Consider the following 17,086-nt stretch of genomic DNA (forward strand, 5'->3'; position numbering starts at 1 on the left):
AGGTTGAGGATGAGCCCAGGATTGAGATGCTCGAGGTCTTGGATTATTCTTCTCCACCTAAAGAGGCTGTGACAGTTCCTCTGCATAAGGTACTGAAGAAAGTCCTTATGCGAAACTGTTCCTCCCCTCTGTCTGGCCCTGTGGTCCCGAAAAAAGCTGAATCCCAGTATCGGATCCACGGTGAACCTGGGTTGATGTGGTCTCAGTTACCCACAATTCTATGGTGGTGGACTCCACCCTCAAGAGAGCCAGGAGTACTAGAGACTATGCTTCGGCACCCCCAGGCAGAGAAGCTAGGACTCTTGACTCTTATGGGAGAAAGACGTATCAGGCCGCTATGCTCGCTGCAAGATCCAGTCATACCAGCTCTTCACGAGCGTACACTTGCGGGACTCGATATGTCAACTGTCCAGCTTGGTTGAGACACTCCCTACGGAGCTGGCCGTGCCTTTTCGCCAGATGGTCAGGCAGCACAAGGCGTGTCGCAAGTTCCTGGCCAGGGGTACTTTTGACACTTTTGACGTGACATCCAGGATCGCTGCTCAAGGTATAGTGATGTGCAGACTCTCACGGCTGCGTGTCTCTGACCTTGATTATTCTGTGCAGCAGCGGATAGCGGATGTTCCTTGCCAGGGGGATACCCCACATGTGAGAACAAACAGTCTGCTTGTCCTCGGAGAAAGCGAAGATACCTGTAGCAGGTATTCTCCGAGGACAGCAGGCTAATTGTTCTCACAAACCCGCCCACCTCCCTTTTGGAGTTGTTATTTATTTCTGTATATACTTTTGGATTTAACTGAGGAGAAGTGCTCACACGACGGGCGGGAAATCAGTCCGCGCATGCGCGGGCGCCAGAAGACTCTGGCAAAACTTTACTTTTTTGCTTGCAAAAATTTGCCGATTCCTGGGCCGACACGGACGTTGACCCACATGTGAGAACAATCAGCCTGCTGTCCTCGGAGAATACCTGCTACAGGTAAGTATCTTCGCTTTACCATTGATAGGCTGTTTTGCACATCTACCACCCCTTCCATAAAGAAATATTTCCATAGACGACTCCTGAATCTACCTCCTTTCAACGTCTCTTATGTTGTCCCAGAGCTTCCTTTCAATTGAAAGAAGCCTGCCTCTTGTATTTAAATGCCTCTAACATATCTCCTCTCTCTTGTCTGTCTTCTAAAATATGCAGATTTAAATTTTACTGTCACCATATGATTTATAACAAAAAAACGCTGCTAATGTAGTTCTACAGCGCTACCAGTCGCACTGGGACAGACCAAAGGTCCATCAAGCCCAGTATCCTGTTTCCAACAGTGGCCAATCCAGGTCACAAATACCTGGCAAAATCCCAGAAAAGCTCAATAATTTTATGATGCTTATCCCAGAAATAAGCAGTGGATTTTCCCTGGGCTCCTGGGAGACTGTTGGCTTTCCCCCCTATTCTAGCTTAAAATTTTCTCTATCTCCTTTTTAAAAGTTCGCGCCAGCAGCCTGGTTCCATCCCAGTTAAGGTGGAGCCCATCCTTTCGGAACAGTTTCCCCTTTTCCCAGAATGTCTCCCAGTTCCTAACATACCTAATTCCCACTTCCCTGCATCATTGTCTCAACCACGCATTGAGACTTTGGAGCTCTGTCTACGTTTTGGGTCCTGCGCGTGGAATGAGGAACATGTCTGAAAATGCTACCCTGGAGGATATGGACTTCAGCTTTCTACCTAAGAGCCTAAATTTGGCTTCTAGAACCTCCCTCCCACATTTTCCTGTCTCATTGGTACCCATGTGTACCAAGACAGCCAGCTCCTTCCCAGCACTATCTATGATCCTGTCTAGATGACTTGTTAGGTCCACCACCTTCTCACCAGGCAGGCAAGTCACCAGACAATCCTCATGTCCACTAGCCACCCAGCTATCTATATGCCTGATGATCAAATCACCAACTGCAACAGCTGTTCTAACAGTTCCCTCCTGGGCTGAAGTTTTTGGAGACATATCTTCAGTGCTAGAGGATAGTACATCCCCTGGTGGGTAGGTCCTGGCTACAGGAGTATTTCCTACTTCACCAGAGTGATGCTCTCCTTCTAGGAGACCTCCCTTCTCCAAGGCAGCTCAGGGGCTGCCAGACTGGAGTTGGAACTTCTCTACAACATTCCTCTAGGTCTCCTCTGTGTACCTCTCTGTCTCCATCAGGTCCACCAAGTCTGCTACTGAACGGACCAGTTCTCTAAGAGCTAGGAGCTCTTTGCATCTGGCACACACGTATAACCGCTTACCAACTGGGAGATAGTCATAATGCAAAAGACTGGATAGCACCCCTCTTGCTGCTGGACTTCTGACTCCACCTCAGTATTTTTTTTTCTGTTCATCATCATGTTCCAGTGCAGCAAATGAATTATATAGGAGCAAAGGTTGACAGGGTGAATGCCTCTGCGACACAGGTTATAATCTATCAGCCTACTGAGACCCATCTATTCCTCTGTTGCTTTATTCTCTGAGGCAGTTCTGGTGGTAAATTGGCTAGGAATTGGGTAGACCTAGATATTTCCTTAATTGCTGCTAATTCCTTCTTGAGGTTGTTGATTTCCTCTTTCATAGCTGATATTTGGAGACAGATGGGGCAAGTTCTTCGGTTCCAGATGGTTCTCCTTGGGACTAAGGCACAACAAATACTGCATTGAATGAAATTATAGCAGCAACTCTGCAAGTGAGAGGAAAGACGTTTTCTTTTTTTTTTTTCTTCTATAGGATAGATGGAGGTAAAGTCAGCAATGTTCTAGGAAGAAATTAGAGAGAGACACACAGGTAAGAGAGCAGTATAGAATCTATGAATCAAACCAAACACAAAAATCAGAAAATATGTAAATTCAGAAAAGCTTAGCTTTCAGGCTTGCAGTGCTTCTCAGGAATTCCCAATTCTCCAGGAAGCAGCTCCTCCCTTAGACAGATTCTACTACGTACCAGGTATAGTGGGACCCAAATTAAACCTCAGTCAACTCTGCAGTAAGAAGAGCTTCAGGTACAGTTCTTGAAATAGTTACCCTCATTGAATAGTCAATTTTTGCACAAAAATATTAAAGTCAACAGGAGGACAGAAATATAGCAAATTATAGCAGCAAGCAGCCATAGAGCTACTGTAAGTGTGGTCACATAAATGCAGCAGGGATGTATGTAAATTACAGTATTCTATAAGTTATGGGTGTATGTTGGCGCTTCACCTCGGTTCCACCCATGCTGTGCTCCTGTGTATGCCCCCTTATAAATACCTGTTCTGTAAGTTAAGCAGGTATTTGCGGAATAGCACTTAGACATGCTGCTAGCACTTACTCAGATATGTGTGTGTATATATGTGTGTAAATGCTACTATCCAAAACATTGCATGAGTAATGCCCACATAAATGTGGACACCTGTGTTATAGAACTGCACTTATAAGGCACCTATGTGTCTTTATAAATTGCTCTACAGAAACTGCAGAAATGGGAACTGTAATAAAGTCCCATGTATTTGCTGGTGTAAATATGCATACATTCATACTTGTCAATGTATGCGTTTTTATAATGACTGCATATAAATCAATACGCTGACCTTCTCTGAACATGAGTACACCCCAGTTGCCTACAAGTATTGACATGCTTGTCCGTGTGCCCTTGTATGCGGGGGTAATTTTAGAAGCAACATTTTATGCAAATCCACAGGCAAGTATGTGTGAAAAAGCCTTTGTGTATAATAGTCATGTTGCACAATATGCTTCTCTAGAGAGAGAGAGACCAAAAATCAATAATTTCACATCATGAAGTAGAGCCTGCAAATCATTCAGACAGCTCACCATAATGGGGGTTAAGTGAACCACGATCCGAGATCAGAAAAAATAATGTAATAAAAATGGGTTTTAAATATGTATATTTCACTGTGTACTGCCCTCCCCCCTCCCCCCTCTAGCTCTGCTTTTATCGAAGCACTTAAGCTGTTGTTCTACTGTTGGCATTGGGCAACAAGGAAAGAAGGAAATGAAAAACACAGTTAGACTATTTTGATTTTATAATCCAGTGTTTTATATATTTTATTATAAGTGATAGAATGTGCCTTGGAGTCTAAAAATTGATACCTGCCATTAGCCCAGGCCTAGGAGAAGTAAATACTATTTCAGGGCCATGGTTCCAGAGCTGAGGGGGGATCAGAATGCACTATATTTTGCTGCTGCTGCTTTGAACTGAAACCGCAGGGAAGGAAAGAGATAGAAAAATCAAAATGAACAAAATAAAGTAAAACAAAATCAAATCAACTATTAGACAAAACAAAAATATTTAAAATTGACAAATGGGATAGAAAGCAAACTATCAGCCCCAAATCAGATGGAACTAAGCCTCAACAAGTAAGCAAGAAAAAAAGACCTTGGTAGTCCCTGTTCATAAAGTCATTGAGTTGGAGTGCTAGCCATAAAGTTTTGTCCCTTTAGCTGTCAAAATGTTGTCTACCAAGGTTGTACTGACCATGAGTGGGGAAATATTTTACTGAAGGAAAAGTTCATCCAAAATGGATGATTTCTTTCACTGAGCAGTCTACAGCTTTATAATATTTTTAACATGCAAATAATTTTACTCGATTAATCATGCCATTCTGCTCTCTCCTACTGTTGCCTCCCTCCCTCACTGGTGCTCCTGTTCTCTAGTTCTCTCCTACCCGCCATGTACACCGGTGGCCTTTTCTCTCCTGCCACCCAGCTCTCTCCTGCCCACCACCCTCCGAACTTGCCACACACAGCAACATTAAGCACACGCTGCTCCACTTCTCTCTAGCATCCCGCCTTCTTTGATGAAACTTCCAGTTTCTTGCTGCAGGAGTCAGATGCTAGAGAGGGAGGGTTCTGGTTACAGAGAACAGCGGAGCAGCGTGTGGTTAATGCTGCAATGTGTACAAGGCAAGTGTGGAGGGCCGCGTGCGGCAGGGGTGGGATGAGATGCCAGAGAGCATGGTGCCAGCAGAGCAAAGGCTGCTGGTGTGCGGCAGGCGGGTGTGTGGCCGACAGGAGAGAACAAGCTGCAGGAGCATCAGGGAGGGAGGAGGACCAGCAGTAGGAGAGAAACATATATGTAGGAGGGTAGGAAGGAAAAGAAAAAGTTGTGGTGTGTGAAGGGGAGGGGTAGGAGAGAATGCGGGGCAGCTGGAGAGGAAAAGCTGCAGGAGCTCCTCGGGGGAGGGGAAATGAGATTGTGCCAGTGGAGAGGAAGGGAAAGAATAAGATGAGATGCTGCCTATAGAGAGGAAGGGAAGAGAAGTGTGATGGCGCCCATAGAGAGGAAGGGAAAAGAAGAGGGATGGATGAGATGGTGCCCATAGAGAGGAAGGGAAAGATAGAAGAGAGGAGATGGTGCCCATGGAGGGGAGGAGACTTCACATGTTGTCCATTAGATTGTAAGCTCCTTTGAGCAGGGACTGTCCTTCTTTGTTAACTGTACAGCGCTGCGTAACCCTAGTAGCGCTTTAGAAATGTTAAATAGTAGTAGTAGTAGAGAGAAGATGGTGACCATGGGTGAAAGGGAAGGGAAGGAGTAGAAACAAGACAGATATAAGGAGGAAGAAAAATGGCAGAAAAATGAATATGAAAGATGTTATAGGGGAAGAAATGAAGAAGAGAGGAGCAGGGAAAAGTAATAGGAGAGAGGAGGCCCTCAAAATAAGTTCATAGCACAGACAGAGGAACAGAACCAGAGACAAAGATGGTTAGAAAAATAAAATCACTGGACAACAAAGGTAAGAGAAATTATTTTATTTTCAGTTTAGTAATTGAAGTACAAAATGTCAGTTTTGAGAATTGACATCTGCAGTCCATATTTTGCACTATACAGGTGAAAATGTGAGGAGAACACTTTGAGGGGCATTTTCGACAGAGACGTCCAAGTTTTGATTTGGAGGTCCTCACAAAACGTCGTGATCTAGAGGTGGGGAAACTCGTATTTTCGAAACAAGACGGACGTCCATCTTTCGTTTCGAAAATACCATCAGGGACATCCAAATCCTTAAATTTGGTTGTCCCTAGACATGGACTTTTCTGATTTTCGGCGATTTTCAAAACCAAGGATGTCCATCTCAGAAATGACCAAATGCAGGCCATTTGGTCATGGGGGGAGCCAGCATTTGCAGTGACTGGTTCCCCTGACATGCCAGGACACCAGCCGAGCACCCTAGGGGGCACTGCAGTGGACTTCATAAATTGCTCCCAGAAACATAGCTCCCTTACCTTGTGTACTGAGCCCCCCGAAACCCACTATCCCCAACTGTACACCACTACCATAGCCTTTACGGGTGAAGGGGGGCACCTAGATGTGGGTTTGTGGTGGGTTTTGGAGAGCTCGCTGTTTCCTCCACAAATGTAACAGGTGGGGGGGGGATGGGGCTGGGTCTGCCTGTCTGAAGTGCACTGTACCCACTAAAACTGCTCCAGGGACCTGCATACTGCTGTCACGGACCTGAGTATGACATCTGAAGCTGGCATAGAGTCTGGCACAAAATATTTTGAAAGATGTTTTTTGAGGGTGGGAGGGGGTTAGTGACAACTGGAGGAGTAACAGGAGGTCATCCCCGAAGCTTTCCGGTGGTCATCTGGTCATTTTGGGCACCTTTTTGTGCTTTAGTCATAAGAAAAACAGGTCTGGGTGAAAACGTCCACGTACTCGTCATGGACGTCCTTTTTTCGATTATGGGTCAAGGACGTCTGCGTGTTAGGCACGCTCAAGTCCCGCCTCTGACACGCCCCCTTGAACTTTGGCCGTCCCTGCAACAGAGTGCAGTTGGGGACGTCGAAAATCAGCTTTCGATTATACCGATTTGGACGTTTCTGTGAGAAGGACGCCCATCTTCTAATTTGTGTCGAAAGATGGGCCTTCTCTTTCAAAAATAAGCCCATTTTTGCGATTAATCCCGCGATTAAAAATGTTAATCGTGGTCAGTCATGTGATTAAAAATTTGAATCAGTGAACAGCCCTGGTAACAATACATATAAATTGTCATATCTTGATCTTTCTAAGTGGTTTCCCCTAATAGGAAAATTCTATGTAAATAAAATTCCCTACAGTTGGGGATATTCTGTCGGGCATTTTGTATGTTAAAATTGTACTTATTTATGTTCCTAAAGTGAGAAGACTATTGTTATGTGAAGAACTAGAGCGCTCATCATGTGGCAGTGTTCTCTTTCATGGCTACCTGCCTTCTCCAGGTACTCCATTTTCTTTTATTAAATACTTTTCCTAGCTCCAACCTCCAACGAAGTGCTGCTGCTGTTTCTCAAGAAAGATGCTGTTTCAGGTCCAATAGGTGGAATTGTTTAAACTACACCACTGGGTTGGTATATCAAGTCCCTGATGCAGCTCTTTAGGGGGGGCAAAATGTGGTCATGTCGGGCTCATACATTTAAGATTTTGTGGTGAATAAATTTAACTTTTTATGAAAGCTTTTTGGCAATTTGCTTCTTTTTGTTATTCTGTGCTGGATCTTGTGAGTCACCTGCCTGCTTGTTTCCTTGTAAAACATGTTTTCATGCAGAAAATGGTTATTGAAAACTGTCCCTATAGAAGGCTAAAAAAAAAATAAAGGGGCACCTAATCTATGAACAGGTGCATATGTTGCTCCTGTTTTACAAAAATAATATATATGTTGTTTGCCTTTATAAAATTGACTCCCCAGAAGCCCTTGGCCAAAGTTATATCTGCTCTGAAATAGTCATAGCTTTTGCTCTGAAGTTTACAGAGATACGTGCATATCTCATAACTCTACCTAACCTCCACCATCAAGGATGGGGCTTCCTTTGTACAGTGTAAAATTATATGCCATGTAACAACAGTGCATACTTTTATGCATGCATGCCTGCCCTGGGCATAAAAATACCCATTTCTGTGCATAAAACACTTATAAAACTACACTCATGCCCTTTTCCTAGGATCAAAGATTCAGATGTTTCCGGATTTTTCAAGTGACACTCAAAAAAGAAAAAAAAAATTTTTGGCATTAAAACCAAGAATTCTTAAATTAGGAGGAACTTCCTTGCAGATGTATCGTCTCTTTGAATTCCACAAATTATGTTTTTTTCACACCTGGGAAATTATTGGAATTTGTTAATAGTAAAGAATAAGTTGGGGCCATCCCAGATTGCTATGTTGCTCGGCTGTGTATTCCAGAATTCCTTCTGCTCCTAGATTAATGTAGTAATGTTTGTTTTAAAATATATTTCCTAGTACTTGGATCACTACATTGTGGACAAAAAATAATAGAAAACAATTTCCTATGTTTTTTTTTTCTCTTTAATTTTTTCCAAAGTGGGAAAAATGATTTGGTATTTTCAGAATTTCATATATTTGTGTAATGGCATGAATGTAAATGTAGAAAATTCATAAAAAAATTAAATAAAATAAAATTACACCTATTGTGTTCATTGTGTAAATGCCAACATTAAGGGCCTTATTTACTAAGCTTCTCCATCCCCCCCCCCCCCCCCCCCAGGAGAAAAAATGGATGAAAAGCCACAAGAATGACTCGTATGAATGTCTTTAACTTAGTTTCAGTAGAGATGTATATTTCTCTGTCATTAATTTTCTCAGTTCAAACCGCATGCTTTGAAATGACTGTAAAAGTAGATAATCTTGGTTACTATTACCATTTTTTTACCATAGTGGTACATACTCTTTGTACAGTTATGTAAGAGAAAATGTTAAGTATGAAAGTAAATTTGATTCTCCGAGGACAAGCAGGCCATTTATTCTCATAAGTAGGTAACACAGCGCCACGTTGCCTGATCCGGAGCTTATAACAAGCTTTACAGAGCTTTGTAGAGTGTGAGACATGCTCCACTATGCTCCTTCCTGCCTGCAGCGAGGGCACGGTTACCGCAGTTGTTTTTCTACTGCGGTGAGGAAAAGACTGCTTCTGTAGTTTCTCTTCATTCCCGGTTTGGAAGAGCAGCTTTTCTTGTGATTTTTCGCTGTGCCTTGTTAGGCCTTTGTCCCCTTCTCTTCCCGTATACTTTTAGTTCTTTTTGTCTGTTTTTAAGTTTCCTTTATTTTCCGTGTCTTAGGTTGCATTTAGGCATAGGCTCCAGTCGGGTCTTTCCTGTGATTTTTTTCGTGATACCTTGCCCCTTTTTTCAGGCACCATTGCGTCTTTTGATTTGACTTTGTAAGTTTTTCCTTCCGTGTCCACTAAAGCTCCCAGTGGCTTTAAGCACTGTTCCCGGTGCAATCGGATGATCTCCGACAAAGACACCCATTCTTGGTGTCTTCAGTGCTTAGGGCAAGACCATGGCCCTGCCAACTGTGTCCTTTGCCTTCGGATGAAGAAGAGGACTCAGGTGTTCAGAGAGGCTCAACGTGAGAAGATTTTTGGAGCCAGGTCCGAATCTTCGACGTTGGCATTGAGGTTGCGGCGTTGAAGACTGCATCGGGAGCATCGGTCCATATGGCTGCTTTGAGACCCATAGACACTGGGAGTAGTAGTGCGTCAGGTGGATATCCTCCTGTCTTGATGCCGACTACTGGACAGAGCCCCTGGGACCGGCCAGAGTCAGACCTGACCCAAAGGTGATGTGAGGATTCACGTCGTCCTCGTCGGCACCAAGCAATCTTGACGCTGAGCTTTGGGCAAAGGCAAAGAAGCATCGGCATCAATCATGCTCGACACATGGTATCAGGAGCTCTGGGGCGTTGAGGAATTCGGCACCTGAGAAGCGTCAGCAATGGGAGAATTGCGCCCCCTCTATTCAGGAGGTACCTATGCATCTGTCTCCAAGTAGCCAGGACCCGACTCCCATCTCGGCTCTGTCAGTTCTGCAGCCTGTCTTGGAGCTGACACTCCAAGTTTTCACGGTGTCAGCCCTCGATGAGCATCTCCAGGCCTTGCTCCCTGAGCTGCTGGATGGTCTTTTGCAGCAGTGTGCAGCAGTATCGGGGGTGCTTGCGCCTGCCTTCTGCCTGATGCAGCCTCTCTTGGCCATAAGCTTGCAGTGTGGCCTTCAGCGCCACATGCAGCCCCGGTTTCGACTACCACCTATGCTGGTACCCCCCTCAACGTCGGTGGAGGAAACTTTGCCGAAGTCAAGAAGGGAGCCGGTTTCTCGATGCCCCTCTTGTGGACATTGCTTCTCAAAGTCGAGCCCTTCCATGAGGCGTTTCTATCTGATACTGACGAGGAACGCTCATGGGAGTCGGAGAAGGATCCAAGGTATTTTTCCTCAGATGAGTCCTATGGAATTCCCTCTGAACCCTCTCCTCCACTTGAAAGGAGAAAGTCTCCTCTGGAGAGCCTTTCGTTCCCCTCTTTTGTAAAGGAAATGGCTGAGGCTATTCCACTTTGGAAGTGGAGGACGAGCCCAGTGCTAAGATATTCAAAATCCTGGACTACAAGTCTGCTCCTAGGGAGGCTGTGACTGTCCCTCTCCAAGAGGTGCTCAAGGAAGTCCTCGATAGGAACTGGGAGTCCCCTCTGTTGGTCCTTGCCCTGCCTAAGAAGATCGACGCAATGTATTGGATCCACAGCACACCTGTTTTGATAGGCCCCAGTTGCCTCACAGTTCCATGGTGGTGGAGTCCACTCCCAAGAGAGCCAAGAGTTCTAGAGACTATACCTCAGCACCCCCAGACAGAGAAGCTAGGACCTTGGATTCTTTTTTTTTTTGGGGGGGAGGACAATGTTCCAGGTCTCAATGCTCGTGTCCCGTATACAATCGTACCAGCTCTTTACTCGGTGCACAAGTTGTTGGACTTGGTGGACTGTCTCCCACCGGAGCAGGCTAGATAGGTATACCAGTTAGTCAAGCAACAGAAGGCATGTCGTAAGTTCTTGGCCAAGGGCGCCTATGACACCTTTGATGTGGCATCCAGGATCTATGTGCAGATATAGCAATGCGCATACTCTTATGGCTGCGTGTTTCTGACTTGGAACAGTTGGTTCAGTAGAGGTTGGTGGATGCCCCATGCTGGGGGATAACCTTTTTGGAGAGAAATTTCAAGTGGTCGTTAACCAAATAAAAAAAACACACTGATATCATCTCTTCTCTCTCCCGCCAGGCCCCTTCTGCATCAGCCTCCTCATCTAGGAGGTCTTTTTGGCAAGTCTAGGAGGGGTACCTACTACCCACAGAGATGTAGATACGCCACCTCTTCTCATCAGCCTGTTCAGGCTCAGCCCCAGTACTCTCGTTCTCGTCAACAGCGTGCACCTAAGGCCCCTGCTGCTTCCCAGTTGAAGCAAGGGACAAGGTTTTGACTGGCTCCAGTAGAGCATAGCCGCTGTAAAAATGTCCATCCTGGACAACTTGCCAGTTGGGAGAGGCTGAAGTTTTTCTACGAAGTGGCACCTGGTAACCTCTAACTGTTGGGTTCTTCAAATATTCTGCCTCAGATACACCATCAATTGGCTTCAGAAGCCTCCAAATTGCCAGCCAAGAGCTCATTACTTCAGCTTTCAGCATAAGCAGTTACTTGCAGAGGAACTCTCCGCCCTTTTGAAGGCCCATGCACTTGAGCCTGTTCCACCATGGGAGGAAGGGCAAGGATTCTATTCCAGGTACTTTCTTGTGCAAAAGAAGATGGGGGGATGCATCCCATCCTAGACCTAAGGGCCCTGAACAAATCCTGGTCAAAGAAAAGTTCAGGATGATTTCCCTGGGCACCTAACCATGATTTAGCAGAACGATTGGCTATGCTCCCTGGAATTAAAGGATGCATATATATTTCAGGTGGGAACACATCACTACCAGTACTGCATGTTGCCCTTTGGCCTCACATCAGCTCCCAGGGCTTCACCAAATGTCTAGTGATAGCCAAACTTTCGCTATGCAGACTGGGAGTCCATGAGTTCCCTACCTCGATGATTGACTGGTGAAGAGCACGAGAGAGGATGGTGCTTGGGAGTCCATGCGGAGGACTATTCGGGTGCTGGAGCTACTAGGATTCATTATAAACTACCCCCAAGTTCCATCTTCATCCTGCTTAACAATTGGAATTTATTGGAGCCCTGCTCAATACACAATAGGTTCGAGCTTTTCTCTTAGGGCCGAGAGCAGACACTCTAGTCGCTTGGCTTCTCAGGTTCAAACCTTGCAGCAGGTCACAACTCGGCAGATGTTGAGGTTGTTGGGCCACATGGCTTCCACAGTTTGTGACACCCATGACACACCTTCACAGGATATCCACCCAATGGACCTTAGCATCCCAGTGGTGCCAAGCTACGGGAGATCTAGTAGATGTCATCAGAGTGTCTACAGAGCTAGTTCACTCTCTGTTCTGGTGGACCATTAGATCCAATTTGACTCTGGGACTACCATTCCAAATTCCTCAGCCTGAAAATATACCAACAACAGATGAATTTCTCCTCGGTTGGGGAGCTCATTTAGAGATGGACTCACTCATAGGGATCCTTGTCCCTTCGGGAAGCAGGTCTTCAGATCAATCTTCTGGAGCTCCGGATGATCTGGAACACCCTAAAGGATCTCAGAGATTGGTTGTCCAACTAAATTGTGTTCATTCAAACAGACAACCAGGTTGCAATGTATTGCCCCAACAAGCAGGGAGGAACCAGATTACGCCCTCTGTGTCAGAGACCATCTGCATGTGGTACTGGGCTCACCAGCACAGCATGTTCTTTCGGGCCACTTATCTGGCAGGCAGAAACAACAGTCTGGCCGACAGGCTGAACAGGGTTATGCAACCACACGAGTGGGCCCTCAACATGGGAGTTGTCTGCGAGATGTTCCAAGCATGGGGGACGCCCTTGGTGGATCTCTTTGCCATTCAACTGAATCACAAAGTCCCTCAGCTCTGTTCCAGACCTGAGGCTTATTACAGATTAGCCTCAGATTCTTTCCTCGTGCATTGGGGGACAGGTCTTCTGTGTGCGTATCCTCCCATTCCTCTAGTGGGGAAGGCTTTCCTGAAACTGAAGCAAGACCACGGAACCATGATCTTGATCACACCTTACTGGCCACAACAGATCTGGATCCCTCTTCTTCTGGAGTTATCCACTGAAGAGCCATGGAAATTGGAATGTTTTCCGACTCATCACCGAGAACTACCTTCAGTCTCTGGCCCTCACAGCCTGAATGTTGAGAACCTAGAATTTGCTTCTTTTGGTCTGTCAGAAGGTGTCTCCTGGTTCTTGCTGGCTTCCAGGAAAGATTCCACTAAGTGGTGTTACTCTTTCAGATGGAGTAGGTGTGCTGTCTGGTGTGAGGGCAAAGCCCTAGGTCTTGTTTCCTGCCCTACACAGACCCTGCTTGAATACCTTCTACACTTCTCTGAGGTTGTTCTCAAGACTAACTCCGTAAGGGTTTCACCTCAGCGCAATTAGTTCTTATCATCACCGTGTGGATGGTAAGTCCATCTCTGGACAGCGCCTAGTTCGCTTCATGAGAGGTTTGCTTTTGTCAGGGCCCTCTGTCTAACCTCCACCTGTGTCCTGGGACCTCCATGTTGTTCTCACCCAGCTGATAAAAGCTACTTTTGAGCCACTGAATTCCTGCCATCTGAAGTACTTGACCTGGAATGTCATTTTCTTTGTGTCAATTACTTCAGCTCATAGGGTCCGTGAGCTTCAGGCTGTAGTAGTGGATGCACCTTATACTAAGTTTCATCATAATAGAGTAGTCTTCTGCACACACCCTAAGTTCCTACCAAAGGTTGTGTTGGAGTTCCATCTGAACCACTCATCTTGCTAACATTCTTTCCCTGACTTCATGTCCGTCCTGGCAAAAGCACTTTGCAGACCTTGGACTGCAAGCAAGCATTGGCCTATTATGTGAAGCGGACATGGTTCCACAGACAGTCCATCCAACTTTTTGTTTCTTTTGATCCCAACAGGATGGAGGTCACCATCAGGAAACGCACAATCTGTAATTGGCTGACTGATTGCATTTCTTTCAGTTTTGCCCAAGCTTGGCTGACCCTGGAAGGTCATGTCAAGGCTCACAATGTCAGAGCCATGGCTGCAGCGGTAGCCCACTTGCAGTCAGCCTCCGTTGAAGAAATTTGCAAGGCTGTGATGTGGTCTTTAGTCCACACATTCACATCTCATTTCTGCCTTGAGTTGGATACTTGACATGACAGTCAGTTCATGCAGTGTTTGCAGAATCTGGGGTCTAGAATCCAACTCCACTTCCCTAGGCCCATTTTATTCTGTTCCAGGCTGCACTCTCACTCAGTTTGTATGTAGTTTCAGGTTGATATCTGAGTTATGTCCTCGTTGTTGCAAGGCCCAATTGACCAGTGTTTGTTGTTGTCAGTGAGCCTGGATGCTAGGGATACATCACTTGTGAGAAATAATGGCCTACTTGTCCTCAGAGAAAGCAAAGATACTTACCTTTAGCAGGTATTCTCTGAGGACAGCAGACCTTATATTCTCACTAACCCTCCCACTTCCCCTAGGATTTGTCTCCTATTTTTTTCTTTTCTTTTTTTTTATGCTGTAGTATTTAACTCCTGTAACCGCGCCCTTGTGGCAGGCAGGAAGGCACTCGCGCATGCACCATGGAGCGTGTCTCATGCTCCACAAAGCTCTTTAAAGCTTGTTATAAGCTCTGGACTGGGAAATGCGGTGCCGCTTTACCCACGTGTAAGAATATAAGGCCTGCTACAAGTATCTTTGCTATGTGAATAATCCAAATAAAAGCAAGTAAAGGTGTGAGGTAAAATATTAGTTTTCTCTCCTCCTTTGTTTTAGGTATTCCAAGTCGCAAAATAAGCTGTACATCTGCACCTACCACAGAAGTTAGGACTGGGCAGAGTGGTTCTGAAGCTGGGGCTCAAGTAAGTGGTGCCCAGCCCACACTAGTTGCTGCTGTTGGAGAAAGTATGGTTAAACTAGGTGAGAATGTACTACAGTCATACTTTTTAAAAATAACCCATTCCATTGCTGAGCTTCCTACTATTCTAGTTGTGTCCATCAACCAGCAGGTGACAATAGAGAACTGAAAACTGAGCTGTGACATATCTCTCTTGGCATCCAGTCCAGCTCCTCAGTTTTTTTTTGTAAATCTCCAGCAGGTGGAAGGGCACATTTTTCAGCCTCTGGTTCTGAGTGCTTTGCTCCTGGTTCCCAGTTGAGCTTTGCGGGTGGCTTGAGTCTGCAGAGTCATATCTGGAGACCTTCAGATCCCTGTCTCTGGTTCCCCGCGAATTTACTTCTTCCCTGTTTCCAGTGAAGGTCTCCTTTTCCAGCACAACAACCTTAAAAAAGAAAGAGAAGGAAAGAGGATTCGTGAAGAACGTTGGACAGAGTATCAGTCCTGAACCTAAGACTTGTTGAGACTGTGAGCTTGGAGGGAGCAGCTGACAATTGTAAGTCTAACTAAAGTTTGACTCGGAACCGTTTGCTGCAGAGGAGGGATCCTGACTCACCACTTGGGACATGTTGTGCTGCGCTTGTGACAATCAGGGTGAATTGCGACTCCCTTGGAGGCAGTTGGAGTGGTTCCACTGTGGGACTCACTGGCTGGTGTCAGGGTGTTGGATTGCGTGCAAGCCTGGAATCTTGTGGGACACAAAAGAAATGGTTGGCAGCAGCACATCTTCAGATTTTGCGCAGAATCCGAATATACTGGGGGTTTGGGGCTCTCTGGCAGGGCAGGTGCGTAGTTTGATGATGGAGAGTGCTGAAAAGGGTGCTATTTTGTTGTGGCCGACTGGCAGTGAGGAACAATCTCTGTCTGATCATATGCAGAGCACATCTGCCATTTTACAACTTCGGGGCCCGACAGAGCACTCAGCTGCATTGGTATCTTTGTTTTCTCTGGAGTTTGTATTGTTCTTACAGCATGCCTATTTACTGAAGCAGGGACAGTCAGACTTTATGTGAGATGCTTTAGTTTTGTGCCCCGCTGCCCCTCCTGTTCTTTAGACATCTCATTTAGACTTCCAGGAGTGAGCAGATGAAGCTGTCTCTGCTTCTTCCTACTTTTCTAATGTGGCCTTGGTCTATTCAGAGGAGCCATCATTGAAAGCGCCGTTAGAGGAGGGAGAGCATCCTCCTGAGGAGAGGGATGATCTGAAAGTACTGAAGTTTCATAAAGAGGAGCTCAGTACTCTTTTGAGGCAGTGACCGTGCTTTCCATTGAGGAGCCTTCTGCTTCGGCATCAGAGTTCCCTCTTTTTTGGTCACGAGGGGGCTTAGAGGTCTTTCTAAGGCCTTCCTAATGCATCCTGACATTCAGGACCTGATTACAGCAGAATGGGTCTCACCGGATACGGGGCTGAGAAGGGGAAGAGCCATGGCTCACCTCTACCTGTTAGTTCAGGAGGAGAAAAATAAATTGCAGCTTCCCAGGGTGGACTCCCTGTTATGGCAGTGACTAAGAAAACTACCTTGCTAGCGAAAGGAGGCATTGCCATAAAAGACCTACAGGATAGGAAGCTAGAAAGCTCGTTGAAACAAGCCTTTGAAGGGTCCTCTTGGGGCCTCCAAGTGACTGTGTGCATCTAGTTCATTTCAAGAGCATGCTTGAGGTGGCATCAGCAGTCGGCAACACAAGAGGGGCACCATAATGCACAGCTGGTAGCGGGGCTAGCCTACTTGGTGGATGCTATTTATGGCCTACAGTATGTTGGGCAGTGGACGCAGCGTCAAAGTCATATCTAGTTAAACTGCCCTTTCGGGGCAAGTTGCTATTTGGAGAAGATCTCAGTAACTTGGTGAAAGAACTGGGGGGAACTAAGCCACAGTGGTTGCTGGAGGATAAGCCGAAAGCCTCTGGCTATCAGGGATTTTGATGTCGATTTCAAAACAGCAGATGATACTGGGGATTTCAATCTCGATTTTGAAACAGCAGACGATACTGACATGGTTATCAACAATATAGTCAGATGCTTTCAGGCGTGCCAATCTTCTTTTCGTGAGGACAGGAAGGCCTCCTTTCAGTAAGCTAGAGTGCCCAATGTCTCCAGAGCTTTGCAATGTTGTGAGGCTGGTCCACTTTTCTCTTCCTCCTGTAGGAGGACATCTTCAGGCGTTTCGGGATGAATGGGCCAAAATCACATCGGACCAGTGGGTTCTGTATATTCATACATAAGGTTACAAGTTGGAGTTCTCCCACCTGATCACTCCTCTTCTTGCAGTC

At 45.9% G+C, this 17,086-nt stretch overlaps 1 protein-coding gene across 2 annotated transcripts in view; it reads left to right on the top strand.

Annotated features, from left to right (window-relative positions):
* LOC115459021 (BTB/POZ domain-containing protein KCTD3-like) overlaps positions 1-17,086 on the top strand; it is a 112,228-nt gene that overhangs the window by 75,959 nt on the left and 19,183 nt on the right. The window contains exons 6-7 of one of the 2 annotated variants that reach the window (XM_030188882.1): positions 7,127-7,207; positions 14,695-14,780. In XM_030188882.1, the coding sequence (XP_030044742.1) occupies positions 7,127-7,207; positions 14,695-14,780 (167 nt within the window). Of the gene's footprint in view, positions 1-7,126; positions 7,208-14,694; positions 14,839-17,086 lie in introns of both variants that reach the window. The other variant, XM_030188881.1, reaches the window with a different exon arrangement.

The sequence above is a fragment of the Microcaecilia unicolor genome, unplaced genomic scaffold (assembly GCF_901765095.1).
Source record: "Microcaecilia unicolor unplaced genomic scaffold, aMicUni1.1, whole genome shotgun sequence".
In the NCBI taxonomy this organism is placed as follows: Eukaryota; Metazoa; Chordata; class Amphibia; order Gymnophiona; family Siphonopidae; genus Microcaecilia; species Microcaecilia unicolor.